The sequence below is a fragment of the Megalobrama amblycephala genome, linkage group LG12 (assembly GCF_018812025.1).
Source record: "Megalobrama amblycephala isolate DHTTF-2021 linkage group LG12, ASM1881202v1, whole genome shotgun sequence".
NCBI classification, from domain to species: domain Eukaryota; kingdom Metazoa; phylum Chordata; class Actinopteri; order Cypriniformes; family Xenocyprididae; genus Megalobrama; species Megalobrama amblycephala.
This window is the reverse complement of record NC_063055.1, coordinates 34,361,388-34,387,845: the sequence shown is the minus strand read 5'-3', so window position 1 is coordinate 34,387,845 and position 26,458 is coordinate 34,361,388. Positions and strand designations below refer to the sequence as shown.

Sequence of the window (26,458 nt, the reverse complement as noted above, 5' to 3'; positions counted from 1 at the left end):
TTAAAACTATGAGATATTCATGTTGGTTTTATATTGTTGGTATTGAAAATAAATAAGCTATCATTTTCAACCACACAAATATTGCTTAGGTCATAAAGTTCTCTGTCTTCGCTGCCACAAAGATTCTTGCCACGGGCACCTGTTATTCATTTAAATAGAATTTATGTTTCAGTACATGGTTATATTAATACTTTTAAAGGGTGTTAAAGGGATAGTTCACCCAAAAATGACAATTTTGTCATCATTTACTCACCTTCAAGGTGTTCCAAACCTGTATGAGTTTCTCTCTTGTGTTTTTGTGTTGAACACAAAAAGAAGATATTTTGAAGAATATGGGTAACCAAACAGTTCATGAATCCCATTGACTTCCATAGTATACTCAATGGGGCCCATCAACTGATTGGTTACTGACATTCTTCAAAATATCTTCTTTTTGTGTTCACTTTTTTTTAGATATAAAAAAATATATATCATAGAGTTGTTTGTGGTGGGGTAAATTAAATGCGATATGCAGTGACGTCACATTCGTGTTGCATTGTGGGATATGAAGCTGCCTAAAGTGTACATATTAAGTAGACTCGCTCCCTCTGTCAAAATGGACAGTCTTTGGAGTGGTATGTGGAGGAGTTTCTGTATGTTTCTCAGCTGGTGAGCTGGAGTGATACTACAATTAATGCCTGCTTCCGGATGGGACGGTATGATGATAATTTATTTAGATTCCTGTTTCCTGCCGATTGTTATAGGTCCATAGCGGACTTTATTAATTATGTCCTCGATTTACACAGTTCAGAATTCTTTGTTGATGTAGCTAATAAGGACAATCAAAATCATCACTCAGTTCCTATCCGGAAGCATGTAGGTGCTCCAGCTCACCCTAAACCAGCACCCTTCACATAACTCTCCAATGTATCCATCCCCTGCTGGCCAAACCTGTTTCCTTGAGCCCGGAAGAAGATTTCTAACAGCGCTGACCTGGGAGCCAAAGTTGTGGATCCAGTGTTTACATCCGTCCGGTCAGCGCTGAAATCAGCTTCCCTTCTCTGGACCTCTACCCTAGAATCCACTCCAACTTTCAGCCCAGAGAAAGCTTCTGTCCCCGAATGCAGCTCAGAGAAAGCTTCAGCCCCTGACCAGAGTCAAGTGATGGCTTTAGCCCCTGAATGCATCCTAGAGATGATTTCTGTTCCCAAGTTTAGCCCAGAGATGGCTTCTGTTCCCAAGTTTAGCCCAGAGAGGGCTTCTGTTCCTGAGTACAGCCCACAGACTGCTCCAGTTCCCGAGTTCCACCTAGAGAAAGCTCCTATCTCTGAACACTGCCTGATTATGGTGCTTGCTTTTGTGTGTGTTTGGGCTGCACACACAACAGTGCCGAGCCCTAAGTCCGCTTCAGCCATTGAGCTCAGCCTGGAAACCACTTTCATCCCAGAGCTCAGCCAGGAGGCTGCTTTCGTCCCCAAGCTCAGCCCAGTGATCACTCTCATCTCCGAGCTTACCCCTTATGCTGTGTTCACACCGAACGCGCCTGGGGCGTCTGATTTACATGTAAAGTCAATGTAAACGCGCGTCTAGGTGTCCTGTGGCGCGAATCGGCCGTTGACGCGCGAATGGCGCGGCGCGAATTGAGCGTTCACGCGGCTGACGCGCGAATTGAGCGTCTGACGCCCAAACGCCCGAGTTGAAAAATCTGAACTTTGGCGTAAATTCGCGGCGCGTTAACCAATCAGAGACTCTGCTTTGGTAGTAATGTGTTTATGATGTGATCAGTGGTGGAGACCAGAACAAAGATGTCGCTGTGTGTGGCCACCCTGAGCTCTATGATGTGTCATTATATTTTTATCGAGACAGGAATAAAAAGGACCTTGCCTGGAAGAGAATAAGCGAAGAAATCGGACAATCTGGTTATTTGTAAAACTTTTTGCATGATTTTAGCCGTTGATACTAGCCCACCTTCTAGCTAGCAAAAGTCGGCCGGCATAACCGAGTTAAATTGCCGCTACAGGTTTCCAACTGACGAGATTATGTGTTTATTCAGAGGATCTGTGCAGAAAGAGATGAAAGCCCCTCCCATGACGCGAATTCGCGTCTGAACACACTTTGTTTAGATGCGCGAATTGAGCGAATTTTACGCGCGTCTGAAGCGTCTGACTTCAAAATGTTCAAGCGTCCACCTAGACGAACGCGTCTGGGGCGTCAAATACGCGCCAGACGCGTTCGGTGTGAACGCAGCATGAGACCGCTCCAGAGCCGGCTCCAGCCCCTGAGACCGCTCCAGTGTCGGCTCCAGCCCCTGAGTCCACTCTGGTGTCTGTTCCAGCCCCTGAGACCGCTCCAGAGTTGGCTCCAGCCCATGAGATCTCTCCGGTGACCGTTCCAGCCCCTGAGTCTGCTCCGGTGTCCGTTCCAGCCCGAGTCCGCTCCGGTGTCAGCTCCAGCCCCTGAGTCTGCTCCGGTGTCGGCTCCAGCCCCTGAGTCCACTCTGGTGTCTGTTCCAGCCCCTGAGACCGCTCCAGAGTTGGCTCCAGCCCATGAGATCTCTCCGGTGTCCGTTCCAGCCCGAGTCCGCTCCGGTGTCCGTTCCAGCCCGAGTCCGCTCCGGTGTCAGCTCCAGCCCGAGTCCGCTCCGGTGTCGGCTCCAGCCTCTGAGTCCACTCCGGTGTCGGCTCCAGCCCCTGAGTCCGCTCCGGTGTTGGCTCCAGCCCCTGAGTCCGCTCTGGTGTCCCTTCCAGCCCCTGAGTCCACTCTGGTGTCGGCTCCAGCCCCTGAGTCCGCTCCGGTGTCGGCTCCAGCCCCTGAGTCAGCTCTGGTGTCCCTTCCAGCCCCTGAGTCCGCTCTGGTGTCGGCTCCAGCCCCTGAGTCCGCTCCGGTGTTGGCTCCAGCCCCTGAGTCAGCTCTGGTGTCCGTTCCAGCCCCTGAGTCCGCTCCGGTGTCCGTTCCAGCCCCTGAATCCGCTCTGGTGTCGGATCCAGACCCTGAGTCCACTCCAGAATCCGCCACAGCCCATGAGCTCGCTCCAGCCATAGTGGCCGAGCATGGGGTCCTGGACAAGACCACGAAGGCCCATTCTCCAGGTCCCCTGAACTGGCATCTTCGCCTTGTTTCCCTGGACTGGCGTCCCCTCCCTGGTCCCCTGAAATGCCAGCTCCGAACTGGGCACCTGAACTGCCAGCACCACCCTGGAGGCCTCCTAACCTGCCAACACTGCCCTGCTCAACTTACCCAAGACCTCCAGGGGCCAGTTGCATAAACATAGGCATTATGTAAAGACTGTGTCTTAAGAACTAGTATGACCAACTAACAGTTAGTTAGGGGTAATTAATCTTACTTTTCAGTATTAAATTAGACCAATCTAAGTTTTTATGTAACTGATTTAAAAAAGTTATGAACAGTCTTAAAGAAAAAAATTTGATGACTAACTTGTAAGACTAGACTTTTTATGCAACCCGCCGGACTCCAGAGTGCAGTTCAGTTGTTCAACTGTCATGTTGTAGCTAAAAAAAGTAGCAAACAGTCAGTAGGCCTATAAAGAAATAACATATATTGATTTGCACAAGATCATTGTATGTCTGACAAAATAATGTTTAATTTATTATTTATTATATTAATTACAAATTATTTATTATTTAGTATTGTTTTTTATTTAATATTTTATTTACTTATCTATTATAATTATTATTCATTATAATTAATTAATAAGTTATTACTCATTATATTAAGGAGTGCAGCTGTGAAAGAAGCACATTTCCCCAGACAAACATGACTTGATCGACAGATAATCCTGAGCGGGTGTCATTATGTTTCGGAGCGCTCCTGCTGCTGTGACCCGGATGTAGCGGCGCTCTACCTCCACTCGTCTGATCCTCTTATCAGCGATAAGGCGGCCGAGATGGATGTTGTCAACCAGGTAGGGCATTCAATCAAAGCTATTCACCTAATAAACTCTACAATGTACTGCAAAGTCCTCACGCTTATTCGCGTATAAAGGCAAACAGGCTACTGTTATTTGACTAACATTGATTTTAACAGGACGGATAATGGAGTTATTTTAATGACTTACCAGGACAAGAAAATACCTACGACGTCTCGTTGACTTCCAGGGAATCCCTGTTGGATGCCACCGAATAAAACACTACAGAAAACCGTTAGAAATTCAAGACAATTCGCGTAAAACCGATCGATAACAACAGGATACAAGCAGTGCACTGGGATTTTATACTATGGTGTATATATATATATTATTTAGTAAGAATCCCTGAACTAATGCGCAACTATTTTCAAACTTACTAAATAGCTTAAAGTCTTTTATTTTCATGTTGCATCTGTGAGATTAGACCTAAAAGGACGAGAGCCGTCTCCGGGTAATTTATCTGTATTCATATTGATGTCCAGTTCGCGATCAAATCGTCTTTTGAACCGGTTCTTTTTAGTGATTCAAACGAACCGATTCACATAACGTTCGTAAAAGCGAGAGCTTTGGGAACAGACATGTTGGAACCATACACAATCTATATGACTCAAACTACATAATGCTGCTTTTGACTGACGCCTCAAACGATGAACTGCTATCTTATTAATTGAAACCGCCCGAGAGAACCGAATAGCTAAAATGAATCGGACTTCGCAATACTATTTATTCAGATAGTGTCTGTCACTTATTACGTTGTAACAGAACAGGGATATCACACTCTAGATTACAATATACGCACAAATATATGGTTTGCATGGGCACTAAAGAGCAATAATTAAAAAAAGTAAGAAATAATTGTGCTACGTTGTCACTGCATCAGTCTGCAGTGTGCCGCATTCTCTCGCGTGCTCTCTGGGCTTATGCCTGCTGTGCGAGTCAAATATATCGGCCTGTAGCCTGCAAATGCTCGCCAGTTGCACTTTCATAAAGGAAACGTTGAGATAAGCAGCTTTGACTAATTCTAATGCTTGCAAAGTCTCCCTCTCCTCTCACGTGCGCACTATTGGTCGCTGCTGCGGCGGGCAGCTCTGTCGTCATCACGACGTAAGCAGGGACAGTTGGGTTATTAGAGTGTGTTGAGAGAGAGAAAAAAATGTATTCATATAAAGGAGACAAATGCACAACACCTGCTGCAATATCCACCAAAATACGCGAGTCTGTGCTTAGTGGAAGCAATAAGCTGAACATATACCTTATGAATTAAGTAATTATAAGTAAAAAATAAATAAATAAAGTAGATCTGAATATCCACATTTGAGTCCACAACAAATCAAATTGAGTAGTAGACCCAACTAGTTAACTTAAATATTTAAGTAAGCCCATTTAAAAACCAATATTTATGAGTAATGTGAACTTATTTCATTTGTGTTCACTAATATAATACTTTTAATATAAAGCAGCAAGCGGTTTGTACAGTCTTTGAGGCTTATTGGTTCTTGGCTCATCCTCAAACTGAAAATTTAACAAAAATATTGAGAATACCTTAAAAATGTAATTTGTTAATTAAATAGTAATTTCTACGGAGCCCCGGACATGACATGCAGGGGAAAAAAATAGGCTAAGTCGTGCGCACAATTTACTAATTCGTTCCCTCGATTTACTAAAACGTGTGCATGATTTACTAATTCGTTCCCTCGATTTACTAAAACGTGTGCATGATTTACTAATTCGTTCCCTCGATTTACTAAAATGTGCACATGTTCCCTCGATTTACTAATTCGTTCCCTCGATTTACTAAAACGCGCACGATTTACTAATTCGTTCTCTCGATTTACTAAAACCTGCGCACGATTTACTAATTTGTTCCCTCGATTTACTAAAACGTGTGCATGATTTACTAATTCGTTCCCTCGATTTACTAAAATGTGCATGATTTACAATTTGTTCGATTTACTAATTCGTTTACTAATTCGTTCCCTCAATTTACTAAAACGTGCGCACGAATTTACTAATTCGTTCCCTCGATTTACTAAAACCTGCGCACGATTTACTAATTCGTTCCCTCGATTTACTAAAATCTGCGCACGATTTACTAATTTGTTCCCTCGATTTACTAAAACGTGTGCATGATTTACTAATTCGTTCCCTCGATTTACTAAAATGTGCACACGATTTACTAATTCGTTCCCTCAATTTACTAAAACGTGCGCACAATTTACTAATTCGTTCCCTCGATTTACTAAAACCTGCGCACGATTTACTAATTCGTTCCCTCGATTTACTAAAACCTGCGCACGATTTACTAATTTTACTAATTTGTTCCCTCGATTTACTAAAACGTGTGCTGTTTACTAATTTGCCCTCGATTTACTAAAACGTGTGCATTTACTAATTCATTCCCTCGTTCTAAAATGTGCCACGATCTAATTCGTTCCCTCATTTACTAAAACCTGCGCACGATTTACTAATTCGTTCCCTCGATTTACTAAAACCTGCGCACTATTCGATTTACTAAAACCTGCGCACGATTTACTAATTCGTTCCCTCGATTTACTAAAACCTGTGCACGATTTACTAATTCGTTCCCTCGATTTACTAAAACCTGCGCACGATTTACTAATTCGTTCCCTCGATTTACTAAAACCTGTGCACGATTTGATTTACTAAAACCTGCGCACAATTTACTATTTCGTTCCCTCGATTTACTAAAACCTGTGCACGATTTGATTTACTAAAACCTGCGCACAATTTACTATTTCGTTCCCTCGATTTACTAAAACCTGCAGTTACTAATTCGTTCCCTCGATTTACTAAAACCTGATTTACTAATTCGTTCCCTCGAATGTGCACATTTGATTTACTAAAACCTGATTTACTAATTCATTCCCTCGATTTACTAAAACCTGCGCACGATTTACTAATTCGTTCCCTCAATTTACTAAAACCTGCAGTTAAAATCACGATTTACTAAAACGTGCGCATGTTTTACTATTTCGTTCCCTCGATTTATAAATCATGTGCATGATTTATAAATCGAGGGAACGACATAGTAAATTGTGTGCACATTTTAGTAAATCGGGCACACGATTTAGTAAATCAAGGGAACAAATTTTTTTTCTTGCATGTCGTGCGGGGCTCTGTAAATTTCTTTTCATGAAAAAAAGTTAAATAATAGATGTACATTTTTGACAAAATTAACTGTTGAAGTTTTGGCATTTATTTTGGTGTGTCCAACTCAAACAATCACTTAAGTGATATTTAGAGATTTTATTAAGGTACTATATTTTTTATTACTGTATTTACAAAGCCACTGAATCTTAGAATGTACACTGTAAAAAATGAATGTGATTTTAATGGTAAAATATTGTAAAAACGTTACGGAAAAAAATTGTAAATAGATTAACAGTAAGTTCCCATACTATATACAGGGGAAAACAATTTTTAGAAGTAAAAAAGAACAAATCAATGTAAAAATTTATAATCAAAAAATGTAAACTGATATTCCCACAATTCTCTGTGTGACACTCCACATTTAAAGTATTTTGTTTAAATAATCATATTTCTTATTAGTTTTTGTTATCAGGTATGTACATTAGGGTTTTATGTTACATCTTCTGTTGTTTAATGAATGTTTATTGCATTGTGTAAGTGTTGTGGGTTACCTTGATGGTGTTTTGTGTTTGTGTGAATGACTCTTTGCACATTCTTTATATTAGTATATACTTCAGCTTGTGGAAAAACTACTTGTGATGAACTCATTCTTCATGTGGCTTTCTCTTTTACCACCTGCATTATTATGGTGGTTGTCAGTATATGTTAAAGGTACAAAACAGATTTTAGTAGTAGTATGAATTGTTGAATTTACTAGTTTACATTCAAATTTTTTGTTTGTAAATTACAGTTTTATACTGTAAAATTTAGAGTTTGTTCTGTAAATGTGTTTACAGTTTTTTCTGTATTTTTTACAATATTATTCTGGCAACCACAGCTGCCAAAATTATTTTGTAAAAACTACGGAATATTTTTTACAGTGCATTTAAAAAATTGTACTTGCAGATAATATAATAATAATGAAATAAAAGGCCACTTTTGACCACAAAGATTACATTTTCATGCTGTTTCTTAATACATTTAAGTACACTTTAAGTACAAATGCAGAGTAGGATGAATATAATCACAGGCGTATTAATTCAAAACCAAAATGATAATCCAGGATAACAGGAACAAACGGAGCACCTTTTCAAACAGTGACAAAGACAATACTGGACAAAAACTAGAACCAAACATTATCATTAATGATTACCGAACATAATTGGATGCACTGGTACCACTTTTTCCAGAATGAGTCCGATACTGATACTTTCATTTTTAGCTCTTGCCAATACCAACTACCACTACCTGTGTTTTCATTGCATTTTTAATTTTTAAAATTAAAACTCTTTGGATGGAACATTATATTAAGTTTGCACTGAAGTATTTTCTTTTAATGTATATTATATCCATTATAAGTACTCTTAAAATTATGCTAAGGAGTACTTCTTTTTCTCAGATAGATATACTAGGTTTGATTGTCTTTATAGCAGTACTTTTTGTTGTTGACATTCTCTGTTCTTTTTTTTATAGTTGGTCGCCACTGGGCAGTTCACAGTCTTCAAACAGCCATTAGGATTCATTAAAGTCTTACAATGGGTGAGTAAAGACAGTTCTTACAAGGTTATTTTTTTTTATCTTGCTATTTTTAATACATAATGCCTTTTCTTTTCTCTTTAATTCCTATTATTTCCTTCTAAAAACTGTAATCTCTTTAGATATTTGGGGTTGCAAATCAATGTTTAAAACTGTAATTTTACCAAAAGAACTGGTATTTCCTACAGGCAGTGCAAATCTAGTTTAGTTTCTCTTAAATATAGCTGGCAGTAAACACACACACACGGTATTGTGCACATCTTGTGTGGGTGGCTGTAAACACTCACTGCTGTTGCTTACATAATGAGAGGAACAAGAGAGTTTACAAGTGACTGTAAAACAAAACTGTCATTTATGAATCTTTAGATCAAGAGTTCAAGTGCCCCAGTATCTTTAGAAAATGTGTTTGCATACGTGTGAGTGTTTGTGCATGTTTAAAGTTGTAAAATAGATTTGTAGGTATATAGGTGTAAGCATTGAGATAGTATTCCTTTATATATTAAAGACTTAATTATTTTAAAATCTTTCATATTTTACCGAGGGAACATTTTTGTTATATATTGTATGACATAAAATTGCGATGGTATGTTATGTAAGTTATTTTGCGTCAGTGCAACAGTAAATGTTCTGAAATTTTTTATTTTTAGGAAATAAGATAGTAGTCAGTTAATGGGTCCTTTTGAAAAAGAAGAAACATTGATATCTGGCACGTCTGTAGATTTAACATCCTGCACTTTGGTTCACTGTGATATGTCTTGTATTTGTGCCCATTTCTGTCTAATTTTCTCTTTAAAGCTTGCTCAGAATTAGAGAGAAGTTTATAGTCACTGGACCGGAGCTGGCATGCATCCTCGGTTGGTTCTTCTCCAGCAAAACTCAAAATTGCAGAATGATTTTGTGGATGTTATGATGCTTTATTGCATAAAAACATTCACTTGCCATTAAAAAGTTCAACTCCCATTTGTCAGGCACTGTGTAGGCTGTAGTAACCTCATGATCACAAAGTAATTCCACTAGGAACACGAGGGAGAATCACAGGGAAGAAGCTCAGGAAATAACCACGCTTAAAGCAGAACTAAGTAACTTTTTTTACCTTCATAAATAGTTTTCTAAGTACTTACGATGGTTAATTGACTTGTGGTGTGTTTGAGGCGAGCACTAACCCCCTCTGGCACGTCTACGGCAGAAAACAGCACTTGCAAGTTGAGCTGCGCCGACCCGACACAATCTCGCCTCGTGTTCACGTTCACGCGAGAGTGACAAAATGCTTTACGGTAATTCAAAAACAATGTATATATTGTGACTTTATAAGACAATTTCGAAAATTACCCACCTCCATCGAGATTTCTTGTACTGTATTTGCAAAACTACTGCGCTGGTGAGCGTTGTAGTCTTTGTAGTCCAGAGCTGCGCTTGGAGTATTTACGACAGTGTGATTCACTGAAGGAACCTGTAGGGGGAGCTTCGCAAATCTTACTGAGTTCTGCTTTAAAGTCCCCCTGAAATCAAAATTTAAGTTTTTTAGCTTTTAGTATGAATATGTTAGCCTTAATGTTATGAATAAGCTGGTGTGTTCCAAAACAGTGACAAAATTTGCATTTAGGAGATTAGCATTCAAAACTTACAGTCTCTCAGTTCTGCTAAAATGGATCACAGATTTGACATCACATCACACTTCAGCTTCTCATCAAATCTTCTGTCCAATCAAATGCTCTCTAGAATCTGAAGTCCCGCCCCCTCCTACACTATCAACAGACACTGAAGCTGCGGCTGAAATCGGTCACTTGTTTACACATTTACTAGTTTCTACATGGTGAACGGCACATAGTGGACTTTATAGAGAATAGGGAACGATTCAGACAGTGTAAATAAGCTTTCCATTGACACAAATGAAGTCCGTTTTCGTGTTAGTGTAACGTGAACTGCCACAGCGCGAGCACAGTCTGCTCTGGCCCAGGGACACGAGAGCACAGAGAGGATCATATCCGCGAGTCACACAGACCATGAAAGGTATCGGACCCATTTAAATTCTGCACAGAATGCTGTATTTTGAAGTGATATAGAGGACAGTAGGAGGAGAAACGGTTAGAGATTAAAAGGAAACAGAGGTTTTAACGGCTCTGGCCGAGCTGCGATATAAACAAAACGTTATTGCTATTTTAAAAAAGGGGCGGGGCTGTTCGATATATCGCCCTTGTTATCGTCTTCCTGTTTCAGTTGAAATTACGTCAACACACTGAAGTTCCAAGACACTTCAGCGGGCCTTCAACATAAACAATACTGGACAATGAAATGAAGGGAACTGAGGGCTTATGCTGCATTCATGCCATGTCATTATTACCATAGTCTCAAGATGACAACACGTGACGTTATATTCGGAGGTGTGCACGTCCTCGGACTGGGAATTATGTGTTTTTATGGCAACACTATTAACGTCTAAATGAATCTGCAGTGGTCAGGTGGTACAGCATCACATGGTACAAGTAAGAGCTCTCAGAAAACGCCTATCTTAAAAGCTGTAATTACAAGCTCTACAAAATTAGCGATTACTGGGATACACAAAAACAAAACTAAGCATACGCTTGACACCATTACTTGAGCTACTGTTACTTAATGCTTAAAAATGGATGTTGTGATGTCGTCATTTTTATATGATGACATCATAACAATCTTAATACTTTTATCTTATTTCTGACTTCAGTTTTTAATTTGTAGCATAAATAAACTATGAACTCTATAAACTAGAGATCATAAATGCAGCACACAGCTTTAGGGCATTTTCATGCCTCGATAAATTCATGTTATTTATCACAAGTATACCTTTTGACTTGTATTTTTGATTGCCCCATCTTGTCCCATTGCCAAAAAAGATTCCAAACTTTTTTTTAAACAAAAGAAACAGTTCTAAGTTGTAGTGGTTACTTTCCTTATTACTTTCTTCACCATTCAGAAATCCTTAAGGAATGCTTACTGGACTCATAATTTGGAACCAATCCTAAATGGCAGTTTTCTTACAGGATTACAGCATCACAAAGCAAAAGCGTAAACTGGACCAGCAGGATAAAATTACGCTTTATCAAAAAGGATTGAAAGAAAATTGGTGAGAATTTTAAAACTCTTTAAGATCCCTCTGGGATTTCCTTTAACAGATCTGCAAGACATTATTCCAATACAACCCAAGTAGCTTTCTGTTAAAGATTACACAATATCCAGTAGGATTCTAAGAATCAAATAAGATCCTACTGGATCTTAAATTCCTATCGGATGTTTTAATTAATTTGATTTTTGGAATTTTCCAATTATTTTCAACATCTATCAAATTAAGAGTAGCCCAGACCTTTATTAAAGCAAACCCAAAATAAGTGATCTTTTGTATTTTACTTTCCGTTGTATTTTTGTCTCAATCTTTCTTATTATCTGTCCTGTTGCCTTTTCACAAATATAATCACTCAGTGCAAGTAATAACCCATTTTGTTTCCTGAGTTGTGTTTATTTTATCTGGTGCTTGTCCCGTAATACACGTTATTCACAAGCTGTCTGTCTGTGCACATGTGCTGTATGACTGATTTTAAAGGGGATCTATTATTACAAGATGAAATATACTAAGTCTCTGGTTGTCCCCAGAATGTGTCTGTGAAGTTTCAGCTCAAAATACCCCACAGATCATTTATTATAGCTTGTCAAATTTGCCCCCATTTGGGTGAGAGCAAAAACATGCCGTTTAACACGCTTCGGTTGCTCAACAACAACAAAGCTGGAGAATCTCACACAGCCAAAATGAGGATTGTCAGTAACGGTGTTCAGCCTTACATTGTTCAAACTGGAGTTGACACTGATGGAGAGACTCCATCAACTTTTAGAATGAAACTGGACTGGTTTCTGAATGGTTAGTGGATAAATTTATGAGTTGATTAAACTCATCGACTAGCATGTGCCGTCATGTTAATCTTTTGTGTAAATCCAGTGTTGAATTGACCCTCGTTTGTGAAGCAGTCTGGTGTGAAATGACGGCATGGTAACAAAACTCTACTACAACAACTCTTCCTCTTCTCTAAAGCAGCCCAACATGGCCTCACCCCCTTTGCTGCATGTTCTTGGGGGCGGGGTTTATGTAAATTTTAGGGTTAGTGATGTTACCATCCCGGGAAGAAGCTTGTTGTAGTCCTTAAACAGGGAATTCTTTAAAAGAAAATATCTCTTTGCATTGAACTTTGAGCGTCATAACTTTGCAGATGTTGTTTATGTTCTAACAGCAACATTACACACAAACTAAAGTAAAAAAAAAGTGAAATCATAATCAACCACCCCTTTAAATCCTAGTGAGCTACCTAGCTACCTAAAAAGTTTAAGGCTGTTCCAAAAGATATGCAATCCCAAAATTGGGAAAATTTATGCTGCATTGCAAAAAAAAAAGAAAAAAAAAAAAGCACAAATTCAGAAACATATGATTCATTCACTACTTAAAATATTGTTAAATTAGTTAAATGTAATTAAAAAGTGGACTTATTTACCAATCAGCACGTGACCAACCTTCAGCTTGTCATTGTCAATGTTAAAAAACGTTTAAACAACATTAAATGAAGAATGGTTGTTAAAAAAAGGTTAACAAAATACTAATAAAAACAACAAAATGTTGAAACAACGTCACTATATCAATGTTGATTCGATTTGCAAAACTTTCAACAGGCATTCAATCTTTATCCATGTTGCTGATTAATTTTGTGTATTTTAAATGGATAGTTCATCTAAGAATTCTGTCATTATTTACTCGCCTTCATGTCATTCAAAACTTGTATGAATTTCATGATTCTGCGGAACACAGAATCAGATATTTAAAAACTGTCACTTTGTTTACATACACTGAAGGTCAATGGGGACCAATGTTGAGTTCGTTAATGCTTATTAGAGTGTCACGCCATTAGCTTAGCAACATGCTAAAACCAAACTCTATTGAAATAAATTGTGCACAGAGGGCTATTTGTGGCACGCAGAGATGCTGCCTATGTAGAGCGTTCCAAATCTGTCACTTATTCAGTGGTGGTTAGGATGCTGCCTTCTAAGGGCAGCTCTCTGCCTTCGAGGCAGCTCACTATGTTTTGGAACAGAGATTATTTGTGTGTTTGTATTTGTGTGTGTGTGTGTGTGTGTTTGTAAAGTGTAGTAGATCATGACAGTGTGTGTAGTGACAGATGGTGAAGCACCTCAGAAAGATTAATAGCAGGATTTTCTATTCAATCGGATCTTCCTGCAGTGAAGGGAGGGTGTGGTAAAAATACTCTGACCAACTAATCTGTTTGTGTTTGTGTGTGCTCATGTGGGCGTGTGTGAGTGTGTGTTTGTGTGAGCATGTGCCTACACCATTGTGACACCAGTGCATTTGCTAGGTGTTTTAATTACTGCTTTAATACCAGTCAGTTAACTAACGTTATTGTGATCATTCGTTAACGGGTCATGTTTGTCACCTCATCTCATTTGCTAAGTATCCATGACAACAGGTGCAACACAGTGACCAAGATACAGTAGCTGCATTTCTTTGCACTGTGTGCACTTGTGTGGGCAATGCAATCTGATCGGGTTAGCAGATATTTTATTTTTTATTTGCTGTGATACAACAGATGGTGAATTAACACAGAAACATGAACCATTCTCATTTCTGCATGTTCTCTTTACTTTATATTTTATATGAATCTCCCTTCTTTTTCTTGACATTTTTAAATTAGAGGTTTACAAGTGAAATGTCTGTAAATATTTTTTATTTATTTAAATGTTTTTACTTTCATGTGTACCATTCAAAAATCCAGTAAGAAATGGATACTTTTTATTCAAATTGATCAAAAGTGACAATAAATACACTTGTAATGTTACAAAGGATTTCTGTTTCAAATAAATGCTGTTTTTTTTTAGCTTTCTATTCATCAAAGAATAGAATAGAACTGTTTTCAACATTGATATTAATGATAAATGTTTCTTGAGCACCAAATCATCATATTAGAATGATTTCTGAAGGATCATGTGACTTTTAAAATATATAAAAACAGTTCTTTTAATTTTTAGTTTTAACTGTATTCTTGATCAAATAATCCTTGGTGACAATAAGAGACTTCATTCTTTCCATCCTCAAATTTTGATGGGTAATGTTAGTGTATATCATTTTGAATAGTTTACACATTTGCATATAATTGTAATGTCTTGTTTAAGATAATTAGAAAAATAATTTCCTACCCAGTTTGCACTGTGCTAGTAGGCTAAACTATCTTGCAGGACACTAGCATAATAGTTAAAAGCTTATATCCGGCCTGAATTGAGTTTAGTTTTGTTACAAACAAGAGCTCTGAATCCTGCCTAAAAACAAACAAACAAAAAATATTATAAACCATACCAGCAGTTTGAGTCTGTAATAATACTTTTTACTGTATTTTTTAACAAATAAATGCAGCAAAACTTAATTTCTTCAAATGCTTGACTGGTGGCGTATTCATATTTATTTATGTAGTTTCCATATATACCTTGAATTTGTGATCTTTGCTTCTTGGGACTTTTTTGGGGGGAGTATTTATTAAATAGGATATTTATTATAAGGATTGCACATTCTATTCAGTTCATGCTAATTGCCATTCTAGATACTATACATTCACTATAACAACTGTCTCTCTTGCTTTCTCCTTCTCAGTTCTTTGCCATCTTTGCATTCTCCACCTGTGGCGGTTACTCTGGAGTGTTTCGTCTGAGCGTTGAGTGTAAGAACCGCACAGACAGTGACCTCAACATTGAGGTTGAGTTTGGCTACCCGTTCAGGTCAGTGTTCCCCTGCCATATCTGTCCAATCAGACCCCAGTACAGCAGACACAAGTCCTAAATAAATATTGACAGTCTTCCATTCTTTAATTGATGTGTTTGATTCACACATTTCACACATGGTGCTGTAGGTCACCTTTTTACTGTACAATATAGAAGAACACTTTTAAAAATAAAGGTTCCAAACGGCTTTTTTTTTTTTTTTTTTTTGCAAAAACAACACTAAAAAGTTCAGTTCAGCTCTGAGAGAAGTTTGCATTTTCTTGAGTATGTCTAGCATTCATGTAACTACAATGAACCTAAACAGAACGAAGTGTCTCTAGAGACGTTTTAAATGTTTAAACAGGAAAATGGCAAAAAGCAATGCAATTGTCAAAGACATTCATATATAGTGCATGTTCATCTAGGAAAACAGTGTGAAAAACACTTTTGGTGTGAATGGCCACTTATTCACATGACACAGCAGGACTGAAGCTGAATTTTCTCAAAGTTTATTCTCAGAAAGTAGCCTTTTGTTTCAATTGTTTGTAGGTGAATATCCACTTCATCCAGCGCTGCTTGCAGGGTCGGCCCTAAGCAGATTTTCAAATGGGTGTATTTAAGTATTTGGTGTTGTTTGATAAACACCAAAGCAAATAAAAAAATCAGAATGGCTTTTTGAATACATGTATTTGGGTCAGTGACATGACATGCATATTTTTGTATCCAAGTACATTATTTCCTTTTAAAATAATTTGATAAATTCATGACATATATCACTTTTGTTCTATTATTTAATTTGAATTCATTTTTAGTACATTTAAATAATACATATTATTTTATGTTTTGTTATCTTAAACCCCCAAAATGTTAGGTGGTGCAACTGTCCGAACAAATGAACAGACTAGGAAAACTATTTAAAATGGCGTCTTAATAATACAAAATAATGGCATCATTTTAGGTTTGAAACCTTTCATATAAACAAAATGTATAAATATCAGTAGTTTTAAAGCTCTTGAGATAATTGACTTTTGCCCAGTAATGTAAATGTCAGGGTGGCACAACTGTAAACATGGCTCTTTTATTATAAATTGACAAAGAGGACCCCAACTGATCCTTGTGGCAGAGTGAAAAGGTTTGTAGATCTCTCTCAAATACTGGTAAAAACTGCTAATTTCAAGTATGGGTAGGTTGGTACACTTTCCATGTCAGGTGGTACAACTACAGTATATACATACAACTATTTGGTTGTACTGTCTGACTTAAAAACACTTTGAAATGTTATTTAACAACTAAACTTGTTTAAACACATTGTTCATGACATTATGAAAATATGCATTACATCAAAGATAAAAAAAATTTTTTTTGAAGCTTTATTTGTCAATGACACAAATACTGTTTGAAGCTGGTGTCAAAAATAGAAAGTTGCGCTTGCGCTGCTTTGTGTACTAGGGTAACAATGGTAACAGCTGTATTTCTGCTGTTCCACAAGCACCACCTACTGCCAGAGTGTGAATTTGCATTTTCTTTCAGCACATCTGCTGCTTTTGCTCAGATCAATACGAAAATCAGAAAGACATTTTACGCAGCAAATATGCAGTGTTGTAAAATTTAACTGGTTGATGGAAAAGAAGCTAATGTGTGATCTACAAATCTAACAATTTGGATAAAAAGGTATCTAGAATTATTCACATATTTGAAATACCCACGATAAAAATCATCATGCATGTGCTTTACCGCAATATGGATGAGATTGACACTGTTACATTGGCACGGCGTCTTCAAAGCGCTTTTGAAATGCCGAATTAAATTGATAAGACACAATGCAGCAACTGCCATTTGAACAATATCTTTTCCAAATTAATCACTTTCACTTATCCTTATTCGTTTTCCTCTTCTCTGCACCAGATTTATAGTGCCGCCTCTTCATTTTCAAACATTAACACATGCAAAGGTTATTACCAAGTATTATTATCTGAACACCTGCCATGTGGCCCTCTGGTGGCCACAGTGAATGTTCAACAATACATTAATAAATAAACACAAAACGAAAGTAAAGCGGCAGTCCCTCATGGACGACTGCTGCACACACATAAGCAAAACATAACGTAAAATAGTCCAGGCCTTGTCCTTTCTCTTTCACTTGGATATACATCACAATAGGAAAGAAAAGACTATCGCATCCTCCATTTTACACTGTTTAAGATTTCCATAGGAGAACCTTTTAAACATATTCACGTGAACTAACATGCACATACATTGGTCAAGCGATTGAAATCTCTGACAAACATTTACCTTTTTCCACAGACTGCACCAGATATGGTTTGATGCTCCTACATGTAAAGGGCCGGAACCTGAACGTCTCTTTCTGGTGGGAGACAACTCTTCCTCTGCTGAGTTCTTTGTCACAATTGGTGTCTTTTCCTTCCTTTATACAATGGCAGCCATTTCCGTGTACATCTTCCTCATGGAGAAGTACCGCGAGGGAAACAAAGGCGCTCAGGCTGTGAGTCTTCTTGCAGTCTCTTTCCTGTGAGGCAGATAGCCTTATGTGCCATTTTGAAATCATGAAATTAAAAAGTGAAATTTCAGCTGATTAACATCTTCTACTTTGATTCAGCATGAAATGTAATGGCTTAAATGAGAGAGAGAGAAAAAAATAATATGGTAACACTTTACAATGAGGTCCTATTCGTTAATGTTAGTGCATTACCTAACATTCACTAACAATGATATATAAATTTTATTCGGTGTATATATATATTTTGTTAACCCTGTTACATTACAAATATAATCTTACGAGACTGAAGATCAGTGGAAAATGTCTGACAGCTTTAACTAACAAATCTGATTGAACCATGAAGCCTATCCTTTTAAATATTGTCAGAAAGATTTTTAAAGGGTGAAATGTCACAGCATCATACGATGGCAGTAAAAGCATAATATTTAATTTTTTAATATCATATAACCCATTAAAATGTAATAGTGATGAGTATTCCAATGGAAAAAATATAAATAATTTGTTTTTATTGTTCTACAGGATTTTGTGGTGACAGCTATTTTTACCTTTATGTGGTTGGTGAGTTCAGCGGCGTGGGCCAAAGGTCTCTCAGATGTTAAGAGGTCAACGGACCCCGATGAGGTCATCAATCTCATCGAAGCATGTGATCGTGAGGAAAACCGTTGCAAAGAAATCCATGAGCCTGTGGTTTCTGGCCTAAACACATCTGTGGTGGGTACAGTCACTAAAAATAATGTTATTGTGCACATATATGAAATGTATTTCTAGGATATCATAATGACACTGTCACAGTCTTAAAGGATTAGTCCACTTTTAAATAAACTTTTCCTGATAATTTACTCACCCCCATGTCATCCAAGATGTCCATGTCTTTCTTTCTTCAGTCAAAAAGAAATTAAAGTTTTTGATGAAAACATTCCAGGATTTTTTCTCCATATAGTATACTTGAATGGGCTCCAAACAGTTGAAGGTCATAATTAGTTTCACTGCAGCTTCAAATTGTTCAACACGATCCCAGATGAGAAATAAGGGTCTTATTTAGTGAAACCATCGCTCATTTTCTGAAAAAAATATAAGTTTTAACCAGAAATGCTCATCTTGAACTAGCTCTCTTCTTCTTCTCTATTTGAATTCCAGCAGGGTAGACACTGCTAAGCGTATTACTGCCCTCCACAGGTCAAAGTTTGAACTAATCGTTATATACTATTGAACTAGCATATTGCATTGTTGTTTCAACATTTAGTTTCACCTATGTTTTATCAAAGTTGATTAGATTTGCAGAATTCAACAGTGATCAGTGTTGTTACAATTAAAAATTGTTTTCATTAACTGGAAAAAAAGAAGAAAAAACCCTGAAATAAAATATGAAAAACTTGTAGATTTTGCCTTGGCAACTAACTGAAACGAAATAAGTTGAAGTACTAAAATAATTAAACTAAAACTAAATAAAACTAAATTAAATGTAAAAAAAAAAATTCACATAACAAAATGACTAAAACTAAATGGAAAATTCAAACTGAAAATACAAAATGAAAGCTAACTTGGTATAGTAATAAATACTATAATTGTATATAAACAGTACTAAAATAATACTGAAAGTGATTGAATCTTGATCCTTGATGCTGATTCATCTGTGAATAAATGCTGAAATTCCAACTGGAAATGCTTTTCCCTCCAGAATGTTAATTTTTAATGACAAGAAAACAAATTAGATGACAAAATAAAATGACGACTTTTTTACTGTCAATATAGATCCCACTTTAGAAAGTTATGGCCAGTTATGCAGCACCAGTACAACTAGGGCAACAGCTACTACAAGATGAGTTGCAACGTCCGGTGATAAAATCAGTGTATGTATGTTTAGCCTAATGAAACTAGCAGTATTTTCATCAGGTAAAACAGGGTGTAGATGTTTTTGGGTATACAAATGAATGGATAAAGTATGTGCAAGTAACTATTTTGCTAATTTCTCTGATTCCTGCAGGCGTTTGGGTTCTGTAATGTGGTGCTATGGGCAGGGAACCTGTGGTTCGTCTTCAAGGAAACCGGTTGGCTTGGAGCCTTTGCTGGCACTTACATGCCCTCTGGGGAGAAGCAGCCAGCACCAGACTCCTTCGGCCAGGGTGGGCACAACTGAAAGGCTGAAAATTAAAGCATGGAATTCACAGGAATTCTTATGCTCTCAGTGCATAACTTCATATAAGTTCATGTATTATCACTACCAAGATTTTTGTTGCTGTTATAAACATTTATATTTAGGTTAATGTGAATCTCAAGAAGAAATTCAATATTACAGTAATGAGGATAAAGGAGAAAGTCAGTATTACAGTAATGAGGATAAAGGAATGTGATTTGAATAATATGCTTAATTGTCATTATACTAATGTCAGTGCAAAAATTTAATTTGAATGCTCCTACAAATAGGCTTATTTTCTTTATCCAAAATAGCTCTCTTTTTTGGAGTGATTTCTGACATATTCTTGACAATTTTTTATAAGATTCACCCTAATAGAACTTTCAGGATAATTGTCATTTGAAATATTTGACATTTTGAGGCTTGCAAAGGTCATCCTATTTAATTATATTCTCTTTTAAATGTGTTTTTCTAGGCTATGGACAAGAAGGTTATGAACAGGACCCATACGCCAGCTCTCAGGGCGGGTACCAGCCTGAATATGGCCAACAGGGTGGTGGATACGAAGGCGGTGGTTACAACCAAGGAGTGTATGGTCAGGGTGAGCCCACCTCCTTCTCCAATGAGATGTGAGTCCGGCTCCGCTGGCTGAAGCTCTGCACTGGTGAGTGAACAAGCTGTAAGCTGTAAGTGTACAAGCATATGTAACCCTGGTTCCCTGAGAAGGGGAACAAGACGTTGTGTCACAGAGTTGACACTATGGAGGATGTTATCAGCGTAACTGGGGTTTGAAAAGGGTACCTGTAATGCACATAATCAACTCTTTTGTCTGAAGGAGACATGCAAGCAAGCCCTAGGCATAGCAACGAGACGCAGCATCTCGTTCCCCTTCTCAGGGGACTAGGGTTACATACGTAACCTAGAGGTTCCCTTTCAAAGTGTAACTTCGATGCTGCATTATGTGCATTTGCCTGCCACTGAGTTGACGCTATGGGAAACATCTCTGTTACTATTGCAACCTCTGTTCCCTTATTGAGGGAACGAGACGTGGTGTCGATGACTGACACTAGGGGTCGCACTTGGGAGCAGGTGAGTTGTGACATGCATCATGAGCGTAAACCGCCTATATGCTACTGCCATTGTGTTGACCGTCAAGACCAACACGTGCCTGGATCAATGGGCCATCAATATCGCTAGCAACTCGAGGCAGTTGATGTGCCACTGCAGATGATGTCCTGTCCAAGAACCCAACACTGTGTGCCCGTTGCACACGACATCCCAGCAAGTCTTGGATGCTCCTGTTGTGACCAAAACACATCTGAACATTAGTCCGAGGGGAACCCCTGCCATAGAAATGCAAGGTCAGTCCAAGTTCTGAAAAAGCAACAACAAATCAGCATGATAGCCACGTGATGTGTGCCTCTGTTCCATGACTATCTCAAGTCTGTAGCCAATGCTGAAGCTGTCTCATATGCATTAACCCGAGCACCGTAACTGCCGCTGAGAATGCCATATGCACCAGAAACCTCAGAAATTGTTTCAGTGGAACTGCTGTTTTACTCTAAATATCTTCAGGGAGTTCAGAATCAACTGAGCGAGTTCCTCATCATGATCTGCGAAGTCATAGAGACTTCAACTCCATCCTGAGAAAAGAGATGGTCTGCACTGGGGAGAGCTTGCTCTTTTCCCAGTTGACCTGAAGCCCCAAATGGCTAAGTTGTCGGAGCACCAAGTCCCTGTGTGCACACAACAAATCTCGAGAGTGAGCTAGGATCAGCCAGTCCTCGAGATAGTTGAGAATGCCAATGGCTACTTCCCTTAACGGGGCAGGGGCAGCCTCTTCGACTTTTGTGAGAGCCCGAAAGGGAGGGCCTTGTACTGATATGTCTGACCCTCGAAAGCAAACTGAAGAAACAGTCACTGTTGATGCAGAATCGAGGCATGGAAGTACCCATTCTTCAGGTCTATCGCCGCAAACCAATCCTGTTGGCGAACGCATGTCAGAATGCGTTTCTGTGATAACATCTTGAAAAGGAGCTTGTGCAGGGCCCGAATCAAAAGTCAAAGGTCTAAGATTGGTCGCAACTCACCGCTTTTCTTTGGTACGATGAAGTAAGAGCTGCAGAACCCCTTCTTCATCTTGGTTGGAGGCACAGGCTCTATTGGGTCTTTCGCCAATAGGACTGCAGCTTCTGCATGCAGGACAGGTGTCTTTGCCTCCCACTAAGGTGAAGAGAACGCTGCTGAACTTGGGTGGCCGCCTGGTGAACTGAATCACATAGCCAATCCTGTGGCTGTAGGAGTACTGGAACACCTAACTTGCTCTGTAAGCCCTAACTGGAATCGGCCTGTGATGGTTGAAGAACCTGCCTCTGACCGCGCTACCCTGACCTGTGCGGGGATTTGTGTGAGTCGCGTCCGCACATTGAGGTAGTGGTAAGTCTGCATCCAACATGTGAAGCCTGCAAACTATGTGGCCCAGAGAATGAGGAATGAGGTTTTCTTTGAAAATATGGGTACCCCTACCACTTGGGGCGAGCAGTGGAACAAAAATAAAAGAAGATTCTCCACCCGGCCCTCCCCCGGGGGAAGGAGCGGTGCGTTCACAATTCTTGGGAAAGAGCAGCTCCTCTCATCTCTGGGTCGCCCTTTTCAGGGAAGCTTTGAAGCCTTCTTGGAGTTCTTAGAGCTCGCCTGATGAGAAGGCTAGATTCCTATCCCTCGGTAGAGAATCATACAAGAATCAAACAAGAACAGAGTCTCTTACCACGGATGCATCATAATGAGTGCATCCAGCTCTCTCAGGAGTCAAACCTGCTCCAACAGAGTGTTATCTTACATGCGCACATGAACAAGCGGCTCCTGAAGACAAAAAAGCTTGTGTATTACAGGCACCCTTTTAAACTCACAGGTGCACCACATATGACGTCATGTGAACTCCACATACAGTATATTAACGCATGAACTCTCTCTCTCTATATATATCTTTACAATCAACATTTTAAAGGGGTCATATTATAAATTTTACATTGGACACTACCGATCAAAATTTTGGTTCAGTAAGATTTTTTCAGAATGTTTTTGAAAGAAGTCTTTTGCTCACCAATGCTGCATTTATTTGATTAAAGAAACAGTAAAACATTAATATAATTGTCAAATATAATCCAAAATTAAAAACTGTTTTCTATTTGAATATATAAATAAAAGTTATGATAAATAAACATTTAAACATGTCTTCTTTGCAGATCACAGCAAGAGGATGGTCATGTGATCAGCCAGCATGGAAACTACTAGCTATGTTTCCACTGTCTTCAGTTGGTTTAAAGAGAAGGGGGTGGGTGGGATTGAAGCACATTTAAGAAATCTTATCAGGGTTGATATTAACATCATAACCAAGAGGAGACCCAGGAGGGTCAACATACTGTCTATTACATGGAATCTAGCAGGAGATTATTCATCCTATTATGATGAGGAAAAACTTGAATATGCTACCAAAAAAATGAATGAAACCTATGATGTATATGTTATGTACGGGGAGCCATTTGAATGAATTATATAAATTATAGTATTATACTGAATGTGTTTGTCTGTGGTGTAAATATGAATTATATATAATTAGATATACTGTATTGTGAATTTAACTTATTGTTGCTTTTTTTGTGATTCCACTTGTAGCCCCCACATTTGTTTTTATTTTACCTATCTTACCACTTCACCACCTCAATCATTCAACCCACGGTAAGAGATCGGACCTTAAACATCCTACTGAATGTTTTTTTTTTCCTTTTTTTCTTTTTTATTTGTGAAACATTCTTTGAAGGTTCATGAGAACACAAAGGTTAAATAGTATAAAAGTTCTGTGTCAATCACTACTAGAAGTGTTAACAAAAGTCAGTAGTCTTAGATAAAACTGGTAGGGAGAGAAACTGAGTAACAGAAAAGCTAAGAACAAAGTGAAACAGGAAGAACAAATTATGCACATGCACAAGATTTATTTCCTTTTATGTTTTGGTTATATGTCCAAACCTTTATAAGCTAAAGCACAAATATATTATTGGTGCTATAAAACGGTTTGTAGGACATTATTGTGAACACTTACAAAAGGCAGTCATTGGTGCTTCAGTACTTGATGTTTTATTTTTCTAGTCCTTTGAAACGCCACTGATGTTCTTATTCAGACATGAGTGTGAATGAACCCTTTATATTTTTCTGAAATTTCTATGTGTTTTGGCTTTTTGTTCACACTGATATGGGTGTTTTTATGCTGTCTCTGTCTATATGCCTTTACTTGAAGGTCCATATTGCTTTCTTTCTCTCCCTCGTTATAACATCTGATAATGCAAAATAAAACAATGTTAGAGAATGACGAGTGTGATGGCATTAATGCTCCAGTGTGTTTGTTTTTAGTAGTGCTTACTTTTATGAATTCTAATGTCTTACATTTTTGAATGACAATTAGCCATTGTAATTTCACTATGGAGTTAGAGAGAAGTGACAAGAATAATGCTAACTTTTGGTTAAAATGATTATTGTAAAGTTGAAACATTTTGAGTTCTCTAGGGATGCAAGATGTATCATTCTGTATCATATTCCTGATCATACAACAGACAGGCTTTTGATGCCTTTTAACACCAGAAGAGGGAGACATTTAGTAAATTAAGTGACATGAATGGAAATTTGACTGTTGAAACAAAATAAAAGGCATAGTTAGTAAATAAATCTACTTTATTAATGGGTCATTGACAAAAAAGGTTTTTAAAAATGTAAAAAGAAAAACATAATGGAGATATAATAAATTTTGAAGTTTATTAAGTGTTACCAGTGAGATTATATGGTTTTATAATCAATTAACACTGCTTTTGTCACTAATTTGGACAAAATTTGTCACCAAAAAAGTCATTTGGTAAAACCAACATTTCAGTTTTACCGAATGACACTATTGGTTATACCGAATTATGCTATTTTCATTGCTAACTGGCTGATATCTATGTAGCTAGCTAGTTAGTTAGCATTCTAGATATCTGGCAAAAGGACAATCAAACATTTTATATTTAATACAAGTTTTTAAAATATTTTCCATGTTTTATAGCGGTTGTACTGAATGACCTGATGTTTTGGGACATGCATAGGAGCAAGTGAAAACATGAATTTTTCAAATTGTAAAGAGAGAGTTAGCTACTTTGCTTCACGACCATGTGGTCCTTTGCAGGCGTCTGAATGATGTCACATCCTGTCACATGATATTGACCGCATGACTTGAGGTGCGTTCACGCCATATCGTAATTACTGTAACTACGAGAATCTGGCTCATAAAAAGCATTTATGTCCTCCTAGAGCTCGTAATTACAGTTTGTAAACTGGGAGTTTACACGTGTACCACATGGCCATTGTACCACCTGACTGCTGTAGATTAATTTAGGCGTTGATAGTGGTGCCATAGAAACGCATAATTTCCAGTCCGAGGACATGAACAGCTCTGAATATAAGGTCACATGTTGTCATCTCAAGATTACATTAATTATGCAGTGGCATGAATGCAGCACTGATCCAAAATGACCCCTATATATTGGTTACTCCGAATGACATCAATGAAATTATTTTTCTGAACATTTTTCTCATAACAAAGCAATGACTTCTACACATCTTCTACACATAATTTTAATACCATTTTGCACTATGTTGATATATGATGCCATAAAATCATGCCAAAATAAAAAAATATATACATTTATTACATTTTAAGATATTTAAATCACAAATGAAATGGCTGTATTGGCCTTTGGACAGTTAAACCGAATGACCTTTTGACACTTCAAAATCTTTAAAATACCTTTATATGTAGCAAAATGTAATTAAAACATTTTGGATTCAATAAAAAAAGATCTAGTTGTACTACCTTACATACTTTGGATGTCATATCTTTGTTTTTTATTATTATTAAGGCCTTTGGACAAAAAAAAAAAAAAGAAAAAAGACTGTCATGTCATTGACCCTAATGCAGTTATTGTGCTTTTCTTGTACAGTACACTACTGTCAGTAAGATTTTTTAAATGAATACTTTTATTCAGCTAGAACAAATAAAACTGGTCAAAAATATATTCAAATATAAAACATTTCTATTAAATTGTATGTTACTGTTTTACTGTATTTTTGATCAAATAAATGCAGCATTGATGAGAATAAGAGACTTCTTTCAAAAACATTAAAACATCTTTCTTTTGAATGGTGTGTGTGTGTGTGTGTGTGTGTGTGTGTGTGTGTGTGTGTGTGTGTGTGTGTGTGTGTGTGTGCCATCAGTTTTACTATTTGTCTTTGTTCAAATTCACTGTAAACATGAATTAGTGTTTCTTTTAGATAACTGTATTTAATTAGCATCTGTAAGGAAAGGTTTATAAAAGCTTGCATTAATGTTACAAGTGCTACAGTATAACAAATAGCA

General features: G+C 37.8%; 1 protein-coding gene across 1 annotated transcript; it reads left to right on the top strand.

The window, feature by feature from the left end:
* Window positions 1–3,749: 3,749 nt before the first annotated feature.
* On the top strand, window positions 3,750–24,382 carry sypb (synaptophysin b). Its single transcript, XM_048210851.1, has 8 exons — window positions 3,750–3,901; window positions 8,528–8,593; window positions 15,261–15,385; window positions 17,672–17,870; window positions 18,405–18,596; window positions 19,870–20,008; window positions 20,495–20,683; window positions 23,265–24,382. The coding sequence occupies exons 1-7, from the start codon at window positions 3,884–3,886 to the stop codon at window positions 20,650–20,652; spliced, it is 897 nt and encodes a 298-aa protein (XP_048066808.1). The 5' UTR covers window positions 3,750–3,883; the 3' UTR covers window positions 20,653–20,683; window positions 23,265–24,382.
* The last annotated feature ends 2,076 nt before the right edge of the window (window positions 24,383–26,458 follow it).